Source organism: Plectropomus leopardus, chromosome 14, assembly GCF_026936395.1.
Source record: "Plectropomus leopardus strain MGB_pleo_1.0 chromosome 14, ASM2693639v1, whole genome shotgun sequence".
Lineage (NCBI taxonomy): Eukaryota > Metazoa > Chordata > Actinopteri > Perciformes > Serranidae > Plectropomus > Plectropomus leopardus.
In genome coordinates, this window is record NC_142189.1 from 19,604,703 (window position 1) to 19,616,752 (window position 12,050).

The 12,050-nt window shown below is 41.0% G+C and overlaps 2 protein-coding genes across 3 annotated transcripts; one reads left to right on the forward strand and one right to left on the reverse strand.

Annotated features, from left to right (window-relative positions):
- Positions 1-717: 717 nt before the first annotated feature.
- Positions 718-8,825, reverse strand: aldh6a1 (aldehyde dehydrogenase 6 family, member A1). The gene is made up of 12 exons (XM_042501301.2): positions 8,668-8,825; positions 7,883-7,924; positions 7,702-7,776; positions 6,991-7,152; positions 6,178-6,256; positions 5,383-5,685; positions 3,712-3,833; positions 3,128-3,317; positions 2,445-2,626; positions 2,160-2,339; positions 1,180-1,278; positions 718-1,091 (listed from the first exon to the last, which is right to left on the reverse strand). The coding sequence occupies exons 1-12, from the start codon at positions 8,704-8,706 to the stop codon at positions 987-989; spliced, it is 1,578 nt and encodes a 525-aa protein (XP_042357235.1). The 5' UTR covers positions 8,707-8,825; the 3' UTR covers positions 718-986.
- A 178-nt stretch (positions 8,826-9,003) lies between these two features.
- On the forward strand, positions 9,004-12,041 carry gstz1 (glutathione S-transferase zeta 1). Of its 2 annotated transcripts, none has more exons than XM_042501304.2 (9): positions 9,004-9,221; positions 9,547-9,598; positions 10,643-10,710; positions 10,834-10,914; positions 11,003-11,128; positions 11,285-11,360; positions 11,450-11,502; positions 11,581-11,630; positions 11,848-12,041. In XM_042501304.2, the coding sequence occupies exons 1-9, from the start codon at positions 9,192-9,194 to the stop codon at positions 11,972-11,974; spliced, it is 663 nt and encodes a 220-aa protein (XP_042357238.1). In that variant the 5' UTR covers positions 9,004-9,191; the 3' UTR covers positions 11,975-12,041. The 2 variants fall into 2 exon arrangements, with proteins under 2 accessions (XP_042357238.1, XP_042357239.1); XM_042501305.2 differs by lacking the exon at positions 9,004-9,221 and adding an exon at positions 9,282-9,457.
- Positions 12,042-12,050: the final 9 nt, after the last annotated feature.

The following is a 12,050-nucleotide window of genomic DNA, read 5'->3' on the forward strand; positions in this document are numbered from 1 at the left end:
GTTATCTTGCATGAAAAAAGCAGTGTTGTTAAAGACTTCATTACAAGGAGTTGTTTCTGTTAGTCTAAGCCATTGACTTTAATAATACTAAGACACTGGACCAAAGATGGCGCCTATTCATTCCAATAGAGTTGCTCATCTCGGGCATACGCCAAAAGCTCTCTAGCCCTGGGGTTTACTTCTGTATGAACATGTGCAGCAGTGTTTCTCCTGCTGGCTAAGTCTCCGTGTTTACACTCGCCTCATAGACTTTCTCAGCTTGAGGAGAGTTTTACAAATATAAAACCACCATGGCTCAAAAATTCAGAATAGAAGGAGTCAAAATTGACCTAGTTTGCAGTTGGTGACCTGTCAACAGTTTTACAGTGGTGGCCTATTGGATAAATTTTTGAGTGGCAGGGGATTTTTTGGGGGGGATGCAATACCACAAGTGGCCAAACGGAAAAATTTGCTACAAGGCTAAGCAACTTTCCCATAATGTACCCCATAATGCATTGGGTCAAGCCTGGCATCTGGCAATCTAGCATAGCATAGGTGAGGGATGTATTATGACTTGTTTAGGACTAGAAACTCAAAGTTTAAGACTTGGGACTTGACACAGGACCTGAGTGCAAAGATTTGACACTTTCTTTTGACTTGCAAAACAATGATGTGGGCCCACCTCTGCTTAGCAATCACTGGATCAGACCCGCTACAGTGCAAGTAAGCACACAACAGTTTCAAAACTGGTGTTGTATTTGAGGAAATGACATTGATCCAATAACATTGCCTCAGCTGTACAGACCTTTTGTTAAAATCTTGGCCACAGTGGTTTACATTTACATTGTATTTATATATAAATACATCTAATATATATATAAGTATATAAGGGGGGTGTATTTAATAACTTGTGTTAATGAACTATTCACATTGAACCTATCGGTGTCTTCTATGTGGAAGAAGAGTGTCTTCTGGTTTATGGGATTGAACAGCAGCACCTGGAGTATTTAGCGTCCCATGGTCGGCATGGTAACTGCAGGACTCTGCAAGGTGGCGTCTTCAGCTTTCCATTGTGAGGTTACAGTTTTGATCTGTGTGTAGAACTGGATGCCCTGGAGAGGAAAAATAAAAACACATTTTAACTCAGACTGCTACATCTGTGCGTGTCTTATTACTGTAACAACAGGAAGCGTTTCATACTTGTTTTCCGTAGAAGTTCATGTCCCCTCTGAAGGATCCTCTCGATCCAGTGAAGGAGAACATAGGCAGTGGAACCGGGATGGGAACATTGACTCCAACCTGCAGAAAACACGTATTTTCCCTTTCATTCCCATAAGTGTAAACTTTGTAAAACAATTCCCCAGAATCCTAAATTGCTATGATGAGTAAGATGCGGCTGATGAGAGATGTGGTATATCCATGCTGTTTAAAAAACAAGCTTACATGATCACACTAAATAAAGCTAAACCCGTGGCTTATGTATGCAGTTTTGAAAGCACAGCATGTTCTTATGACAGGGAAGAAAAACTAAATAAAACATTTTGTTATGAAGGCAGTAGGGGCATGGTATTGTTGGTTTAGAATGTTTGAAACAGCAGGAATAGGTTTGGACACACGAGGGCCTTTTGGCGAAGGTGCAGGGAGGGGAAAAAAAAAAGGAAAAGTAGAGTGTTTGTTGCATCGAGGTTTGGAGAGGAGAACAGCACATGGCCTGCACAGCATTCCCCGACATGTGAACAGCAAACACAGGACATAACTAAGGCTCCACAGGCAAACAAACAGGGTAAAGGCTGGCCATATTTACGCTTAAACGTTGAACAGGACGCTAGGAATCCCTTTTGAGTCTAATTTAAGATTCCCCTCATCGAAAACTACCTGGAAAAATGTTTCTATGTCCTCCTGTTTTTTTTTAACGGGCACATATTTGCTGAAGCTATTTGTAGCTTCAACTGGTGGGGAAGTGGAGAGAAGGGGGTTACCGAATGTGTGTTTATTAGGTTAAAGACAAACAAGGCTATACTTGACATGGAAAATAATTGTTTTTTTAATGCTTGCAAAGGTTTTCAAACAGAAATGCGATGTGCTCCCTGCTTGAGATGCTGCACAGACATGACAGAGGGATGTGAATGTCTCCTTTCTCCCAAAACAGAGGAACGCATTTGGAGGCTGCAGCCACTCACCTGGCCCACATCCACCTCGTGAGTGTATTTGCGTGCAGTGGCGCCATTTGTGGTGAAGATAGCTGTCCCGTTGCCATAGGGGTTCCTGTTGACCAAATTGATGGCGTCATCCAGAGTCTCTGCCTCGAGAACAACCAGCACAGGCCCGAAGATCTCTTCAGTGTAGCACTTCATGTCAGGCTGGGACAGCACAAAATGTTTTTACTCGCGGTTTCGTTTTTGTGATTCTTTGAGGTGTTCAGATGCAAATAGATGCTTGCACAGAAAGAAATTCAACCAACGTACTGTGACACCGCCGATGATGGTGGGACCCACAAAGTTGCCGTTCTCGTAACCCTTGACCTTGACATTTCGGCCATCCAGGAGCACCTTAGCTCCCTCGTCCACACCGCTCTGCACCAGACTGCAGACTCTCTCCTTGGCCTGCGGAGAGATCAGAGGCCCCACATCTGCACCAGGCTGGTCTCCTAGCAGGGCCCCAAAAACAACCAGCTATAAGGTTACATACTATGGCACTCGCATGATGTGAGCACATTACGGGCACTGACATTCAAATGTGTCTTTGGCCGCAAACATGCAGAAGCCACGAGAGGGGCACCCTGAGGCACTCCCTCAAAAATGGATACTTACGGGTTTCCTGTGCGCTACAAAAATGAGAGTTTAGATCACTTAAAACAGGGATAATCATTCTCTATTTGACTCCACATCAACTTCCTCTCTCAAAAGGACTTGATGCTCTGAACCGCCATTTAGGCCTGGGCCGCAGATCTGGCCACAAATTTGCAACAGGGCTGACTCAACGAGCCCTCGCTCCCAGCTGACTCCGATGTGAAGTTACAACAGGGCAAAAGGCGAGAGGTGTGGTTTGGGCGGCGTGGGTGGCCACGGCATGACTTAACCAAAGGCCCTCAGGGGAATAGGGGCTCAGGAGAGACAGAGGTGAAGGGCGGGGTGATGGGGCGCGGTACCTGCGTTAACGCGCAGAGCCTTGGAGCGCTCCACCAGCTCCGGCAGCCAGCTCCGTGCCTCGCCCACCAAGATGGCTGTGGAGAGAGCCATGCAACGCTGTCCCGCTGCCCCGAACGCGGCCCCCACAAGCTGGTTCAGTGTGTTCTCTTTGTTGGCATCAGGCATCACCACACCATGGTTCTTGGCTCCCTGCGGTACAAGAGAAGTGGTTAGCCTTCTGCTGTTTGATCTCCACACAACACCAGCTGGTTAGTCACAAGTGAGAACATGATATCAGGGAGTTACACACAAACAACCTACAAGCTTTATATAGTAAATCTGTCCCGCACTTTAGTCATTGTAGCAGAGAGGATTGATGAACACAGAATAAAAACAAATAAATGGAGCATTTAGAACTTTAGCAGGGATGCACAGCTGCAATCTGCTGTGCACCTTCTCTAATCTGTACAGCTGGCAGTGAGGAGGAGCGACCAAAAATACGACAGGGAACTCTTGAATCTCTTGGCCAATGCTTCCACCTTCTGGACATCTGCAGTAAGTTTCAGACATTAACATTTGAGTTGGATTGTCATTTGACACTCACCATGTTTGACTGGACCCTCTTGCCATTTTTAGAGCCTCTCTCATAAATGTACTCCCCAGCTTGATTTGAGCCAACAAAGCTGATTGCTCTGATGGCCGGATGGTCACAGATGAAGTTCACAGCTGTGGCAGAGAGACAGTTACAGAAACTTCATCAACTCAGCCATTCTTTGATTAATCATAATAACAACTGATATTTCAAATACTATGTCACATTCTCTGCATGACAGATAATGATAAAAAAGAACATTTAGCAATTGTTTTTATAGATATTAGGCAGTTATAAAGTAAGGATAGAGAACATTTGCTAAGAACAGGTTAAAAATGCTAAAATGAGTTTGCTCGTTTACACAATTAATACAACTTAAAGGCCTACAACCTCACGTAACTGTCACCTCATTAAACACGCAACTTTTAGCTTTTCAGCTTTGTATTTTGAATATGATTGTCTTTGTATGTTGTTTACTCTACTGTGTAAGGCATCCTTAGGTCTTGTGAAAGGTGCTATATAAATCCAAGCTATTATTATTATATTTTTTATTGCCATTAATAAGTGAGTCATTTTAACATAAAAACATTGTGCTTTTACAATTTGTGATAAGCCTCATCACTTCAGTCAAGCACCAATATACCAAAGAAAAGCTAGATTTTATTAGCATTATTTTCTCGATTAACTGTCAAAGCACTTTGTTTTTTTAAATCTAAAAAAAAACTACTACACAATTTCTCAGAGCTGAAATGACACAATTAAATGTCTTGTTTCATCCAACAAAAAGTCCAAAACCCAAAGATATTAATTTTGAAATTATGAAAGACTAAGCAAAGCAGCAATTCTCACACTAGAGATTGAAATATGCAATTTATTACACATTAATGGATTAATCGACTAATCATTTAAGCTCTGCTAGAACGTTCGAAAATTGAAAAAAACTGATGTATTTTTGTTAAGAAAAATAATCTTTTTTTTGTCACACATAAGGGAACTGGTAAACAACAAAAATTACAGGTGTACATCACAAGTTTTATCAGAATACAATATTGTAGCGATTCTAAGGGCAAAAATACATTATTTGCTGGCATCACAAAGTCTGCCACAATATGATTTCGATTTAGTTCAAATAAAGGGGCCTGCGATCAATATGTGACAATATCAGTCAATATCCTCATTGTCTGCTGTTACAGTGTGCTTGGATGGAAATGAAGACACAGATGTGCCATGAGAATATCAAAATAAAGATGTTTCTTAGTCGATGGCGATATGTATCAATATTTTTTAATTGCATTGACGATCACTCTATCAATAAATGGACCCAGATTGATGTATTGTCACACCGCTAATAAAAATACTTCAGAAGTTTTGTTGTTTGGTGGTAGCTTAACAGGTAGCCAGTCATTAGCCTGTTTGATTTACAAAACTGTTTTGAGCTGATCGGCTAAATGTCAGAGGAGCAAAGGTGACACAACAAAAGCAAAAAATTGTTTAAAAAAACAACAACAAAAAAAACAAAAAAACAATTTGTCTGACTAGATATCTTTGTGAATTTCTCCTTGTTCATCTGCCCTAAATAATACAATTTCATCACAAATGCTGCCCTGTATCTAAACTACAGATTAACTTTAGAAAGTATGTTCTGACAATGCCCAGATAAAGGTAACAAAAAAAACAACTCACCAGCGTGTTGGCCGTGGATGATGTTGAGCGTCCCGTCTGGAGCACCGGCGTCCTGCAGCATCTTGGCCAGCAGCATGGTGCAGCCGGGCACCCGCTCTGACGGCTTCAGCAGGTAGGTGTTGCCACACACCATGCCCATGGGGAACATCCACAGAGGAATCATGGCGGGGAAGTTGAAGGGGGCGATGCCAGCGCACACTCCAAGGGGGAGGCGGTAGGTGTAGGTGTCCATGTCCTTGGTGATGGAGGGCAGGGTTTCACCCAGCATCAGGGAGGTGATGCTGCACGCGTGCTCCACAACCTCTGCAAAGACAAGGAAGAAACAGAGCATGCAACGTGCAGTTTAATTTGCTCAGTTTTTTGTAGATGTGTTATGCTATAATAGTATTAGTGAAAGGTCTATAAAGTCTCCAAAAATAGTCAGCGCTGCTTCTTCTTCACTTTATAAGATTTTGTCCCTAACACAAATAACAATAATTAATTATTCAAAGATAAGATGTCCCAAACTTTTAAAAGAATAATAATCTCTGTGAATGATCAAAGTGGAAAAATAGAGCCAATTCTAATTTTTTTTTACATCAGTACAGACATATAGGTGAAAAGTAAAAATAACAATACGTGGCAATCATTTAAAGGGTTCATGAAGAAAGCTGCACTTTGTTCTGGTTTAGCATAACTCATTAACTATTCCTGTAACCACAAGGTGAAGTCCTGCATAACATCCAAACGTTTACCTATTTGCTGCCCTTTGTAAGTGTGTGTGTGTGTGTGCACGTGTGAAAGAGATAAACTTACGCAATCCTCTGAACACATCCCCCTCTGCATCTGCAAGGGTCTTGCCCTGTTCCAATGTGATGGACTTGGCAAGTTCTTTCTGAAAAACAAGACGAACCTCATGTCAGTCAATTGCTCTCAGTTTTACATTTAATATAATTTGAACAAGATTTTTAATATCACATATGGCTATCACACTTTAAACTTCTATACAAGAAAAATGTAATATTCAATACCTCTTTCAGTACAACAACAAAAAGGAAATAAGTCTTAGGTACATAAAAATATGATTTTTTTTTTCTTATTTAATTAACAACCTGCACAGTGCATAAGTTACAAAACACAAACTTCAGTCCAGATAGATTACTGGTTATTTGCATGGCAGTATTGTATCAATACACAGACGCCAGATATCAATTTTTTATGTCATGCATTTTCAATATCACAAATACAAATTAAACTTACAGTAGCCAACTAGAGAAAATGGAGAAAAGAACATGATGGTAAAATACATTTGCCATCATGTTGCATAACGTGGAAGGTAAACCACAGAAGATCACTGCAACAATTTCGTAACACTCAACAAAATTCCATGACTTTTTCCAAAACTCTGGACAATTTTTACTAATTCCATGACTTTTCCAGGCCTGGAAAATGAGATTGTGCTACTCTACCATTTTTACAGGATTTCCATGACTGTAGTAACCCTGGGTTTAAAAACTGATTTGCAAATGATACCATTGTTCAACTTAATAACAACAAGCTGAACAGTGGTTAATAGTAACCTTGTGTTTTTCAGTTGCACCTTACACTCTCTCTAACCCTTTGACTTACAATGTTGTCCTTGATAAGCTGCTGATAGCGCAGAAAGACCTGCTGCCGAGCCAAGATGGAGGTCTCAGACCAGGAGTGGAAGGCTCTGGAGCACGAGTCCACAGCAGCCAACATCTCCTCCTGGGTGGCTTTGGGTACACGGGCGATCACCTCGTTGGTAGCCTTTAGAGGAGATAAAAAAGTAGGTATCAGGATAAGTCCATTTACATTAATACGCTTAGTTTGGTTCAATCAGCAGGGGCTGTTTGAGGGTACTACAGGTTATGCAACAGGTGAATCCTAGCAGATGTTTAACTGAGATGTGTGGGCTTTCATAAATCTGTAGGTAAGAGTTTATCAGATACAAACAACCGGATTTCCACATTCAATCTTTAAGAAATCATTTATAACTGTAGGGTTATGACTTATTATCTGAGTGCAGCTGTGGTTTCAGTAATATTTCTCACTGACAATCAGTTATTTGTAATTAATTGAAAAGACACTGTGAACATGCATGGATTGTTAAGCCAAATATACATTTCCACCAAGCACAGACAAATCTATTATGTAACATGTAACAGGTTAAGCAACTCAATATAATGAACTGCTTTGAACCAGAGCTGCCAAACAACAGCGACGCATCAAGAAGCCCTCAAGCTACAGCAGGATACTCATAACCCAACTACTTGCTTGGATGTCGCTTAAGAAAAAGTACACTGTCGACATACTTACAGGGTTGTGAATATCCAGCCATTCTGACGTCTTGGATTCAACAAACTTCCCATCGATGAACAGCTTGGTAGTGGGCTGTGTGGAGAGATGCAATGCCACATCTGCATTTAGTCATCGCGTTAATCGTTCATGCATATCATTTGAGTGTAATTAACGGACAATAAAACTGTTTTACACTCACCACTGAGGAGGAGTAGCACATGCGGCTAACTTTGAATGGGACCTGAAAGAAACATAGCAGGGAATCTGAAATGAGACTTAAAATCATTTATAACAAAGGTCAAGTGCTGGCTAATACAACACCAGAGCTGTACACACTCACGGCTGATTGTGCTGATAGTGTAAGTGTATTAGTTTATAATGATATGAGTAGTTTAGCATGTATATTGTGGTATGTGTACTGCAATATGTGTATTGTGGTAAATGTACTGTAATTTGTGTATTGTTGTACATGTGTTGTGGTAAATGTACTGTAGGAAAATGCTACAGGTCAATGGAACAAAAGTTGAAAAATAGCTACACATTTTTTATACAGTCTCATACTCTGTGTGTTAAACTGCATTGTCTCTACATACATAAAACCAGCAGTTTCCAGTTACAGCTTGAAGGCCTGCCAGATTAATCAGCAACTACAGAGCCATGTAAAGGCATGAAGGTGACCACGTCCAGCCAGTGGAGTGAGAAGTTTTCTTATTGTTTTAAGGTACAATTTGAACACAGAATGACTGAAATGTGTCACTTGTTTCACACTAAATCAACTCATAAAGGGTGGAGCCTTATCAAAAGGTGTCAGTAGCATATAATATCCTGCGAAGATAAGAAACGTGAAGAATAAAACATTGTGTGGAGCAGCCCGGAAATAAATCCTGCAGCACATGACACACTGGACTTTGTAAACAATGTGAGCTGTCAACCCTGCCTGCGCCATTTACAACAGAGGAGAGCTGGGAAACTTTTAAACCTTACCTTTGCCTTTAGCACTGATCTTAATGCTGTCGTCGCCATGGTGGAAATGTTACCGTGTACTTGATATGTACCACACAGCAGTTAGGACGGTCGCCAGCAGAAGACAAGATCCACTTTTCTACCGAACGGAGATGTATTACCTGTGGGCGGGCTCTGAGTAAATCTGAGGCTTGCTATTGGCTATATGTTCGCACTCCCACGATAAACGCAGCCTGATTGGTTAAATGTGGGCACATTCTATGCAATCGCTAGAGGAGGTTTTGGATAGTCCCGCCTTCGCTGTTGAACTCGGCTAATCATTGGATAAAAGACTAAGGCAGTCTTCCACGGAAGTTATGCAATCTGCTATATGTCAGAAGAGCTAGCTTTATGCAGAGATTGCTGTGCTCAACGGTCCCCATAACACTAAATAGTCTACGGAGATATAAAGGGAGACTTTGCTGTGAAATGCACGATATAACCGACGTCTCTCTGAGCAAGCAGCACAGCTCAACTCAAATTTAAACGGGTTAACAGCTACAACAATGCGCGTGTCCTTAGTTTGCTTCGCCAAGGTACTGCTATAACATTGTTAGCTGTTTGCAAAGTGTGTGTGCACCTAATGTGAACCAGATGAAGGCCAGATGTTGCTTAGTCACTGACCAAAGAGTAGGTAGGAGGGATTTTAGGGGCACATCCTATTGGCTGATGGAAGATGATGAGACTGTTAAACTGTAGAAAAACTGTCTGTAGTAGTTGATTCAGTCTAGCTGAGTAAAAAGCAAAAAAAACTATGGCAACCCAGACCAAGGTGAAGACACAAGAAAACTTAACTATGCAGAAGGAAAATGTGATGTTTTCAAATGGACTGAACATGCTCTGTTTTGTTTTTCTATGCAGCCTGTCCTTCATGGATACTTCAGAAGTTCCTGCTCCTGGAGGGTCCGCATTGGTAAGTCATGCCACTGCATTTCACTAACCCTGACTCCAAAAAAGTTGGGACATTGTGTTTTCAATGAACACAAAACTATTACAGGCCCTATGGAGTTTTGGAGGACTCTTATTTGCTTGAATGTGCACAGGTCCAAATAACTCTGTGTACAGATTAATGTCTGTTATTGTTGTATGTTTCTGTATCATATTGTTTGTGCTTTTATATGTTTTTCCTACATTTTTTACTCTTGCTGCAACAGAAATTACCTTGAGACAAATACAACTGAACTGAATGCAGTAAAAAGACAAGATAGTCAGTGTTTAAACTGATAAACTGAATTGTTTTTTGCACACATGTACTCCTTCTGAATTTAATGCCTGCAACTGCTGAAGTGTTCCCAAGCCCATGTAGTATTATCCTGCATATAATACTGTTGGTTTTTAATCCAGTGCCACCTGAGGGGATAAAGGTCATGGGCATTCAGTGTTGGTTTTCAGCCTTCCCCTTTATGTGCAGAGATTCGCCAAATTTTCTGACTCTTTTGATGTCATCTCTAAATTTGTTGCAACTTTGTATTGAGAAACTTTCTAAAACTGTTGGACTATTTGCCCACACCATTTTTGGTTTTTGTTTTTGTAACAAAGTGGCCATCCTTGCTTGCGAGCAACTGAGCCTTTTGAGGATGCCCCTTTTATACCAAATCAGGAGACTTTAATCTGTTATCAGTTAACCTGTTTACCTGTGTAATGTTTCAAACAGGTGTTTCTTGAACCTTTCACAGCTTTCTCAGTCTTTTGTTGCCCCTGTCACAAATTGGGTTTTTTTCTGTGTTGCAGGCCTCAAATTCAGATGCCTGCAAGTGTTTATTTATCAAAAACAAAGTTGATCAGTATTAAATATCTTTGTGGTGTATTCAATTGAATATAGGCTGAAAGGAATTTGCAAATTATTGCATTCTCTTTTTATTTATGTTTTACACAGTGGCACAACTTTTTTGAAATTGGGGTTGTGTTTAAAGCATTTTGATGTCCACAGTTTGATCATTTACTTTTTGTGCACCAGCTTTTGCGCTCAAAGGTATCGAATATGACCAGGTTCCTGTCAATCTAATCAAAGATGGAGGTCAGCAGGTACAGTATAGATTAACAGGATCAATATCAATGCAGAAATACCATACCGTACAAGACAACCAGCATGCGACAGTCAATGTAAATCCTGTAATTAGTCTCACTTAAGTTCTCTATGTGCTCAAGCTTACTGAACAGTACAAGGCACTGAACCCCATGCAACAAGTGCCTGCAGTTGAAATTGATGGCATCACCCTTTCTCAGTCAGTGAGTCCTAAAACTCTTCACCCATGCTAAAAAGCCAGTTTAGTGAAAGAACTTGAATACTAATAAAAATGGTTACTTGCCCACACAGCTGGCAGTGATCCAGTACATCGATGAGACCAGGCCGGGGCCTCGGCTTCTCCCGGCAGACCCGAAGAAACGTGCCCAGGTTCGGATGATAAGCGATGTCATTGCCTCAGGGATTCAGCCTCTGCAGGTGAGAACAGCACAGTTGAAATGGTTACGGCATCAAACTGAAGCACACAGTTCAAACAGGTATCACAGGTTGCAAAAAATCAGGTGTGACAGGTCCCAAAAATGTAGGCAAGACACATGTAGCTCCACAATGTTAATCAATTTGTGGATGTTTCAGAATTTGTACGTGATTCAGAAGATTGGAGCAGAAAAGATGCAGTGGGCTCAGCATTTCATTGATCGTGGCTTTCAAGGTGGGCGGAGGCCTTTCTTTTCAATAATACATAGTTTTAAAAAAATTTCACTTGGCGTCCTTTGATTTATGTGCATCTTTCTCTTCCAGCTTTAGAGCCCATTCTGAAGCAAACAGCAGGGAAATATTGCGTAGGTGATGAGGTAAGAGGCATATTAAAAGCATGACAGTGTGATACACAGCAAAGACTTTTTAATCCAAATCATTGCCTACCTTTCCAGATATCCATGGCAGACATCTGTCTGGTCCCACAAGTCTACAATGCAGAGAGGTATGTAATCAGACATTTCATTAAAAATAGGCAACATAAATACCATATAAATACTCAGTAACCCTGAAGAAGAAATCAACATAAATGTCATGGTATTTTTTATTTGATTGAGTTAAGGCATGCCTTTAATCCTCTTCGTTTACATGCAATCCACCTGCTGAGCTTTTAACACCCTATAGACAGAAGCATGACCCCTGTGTGTGTTTCATCTTTACAGGTTCAAAGTGGACGTCGGGCAGTACCCAACTATCAAAAGGCTAAATCAAACCTTATTGGAAATTGAAGCTTTCAAAGTGAGCAGCCCGTCTTGCCAGCCAGACACACCTGCTGATCTGCGTGCATAAAACAACTCAGCAGCCTCAGAGACAGCCAAGCAGCTTTGTACATTAAATAAAAATGCTTTGACAATAATCCCAATTT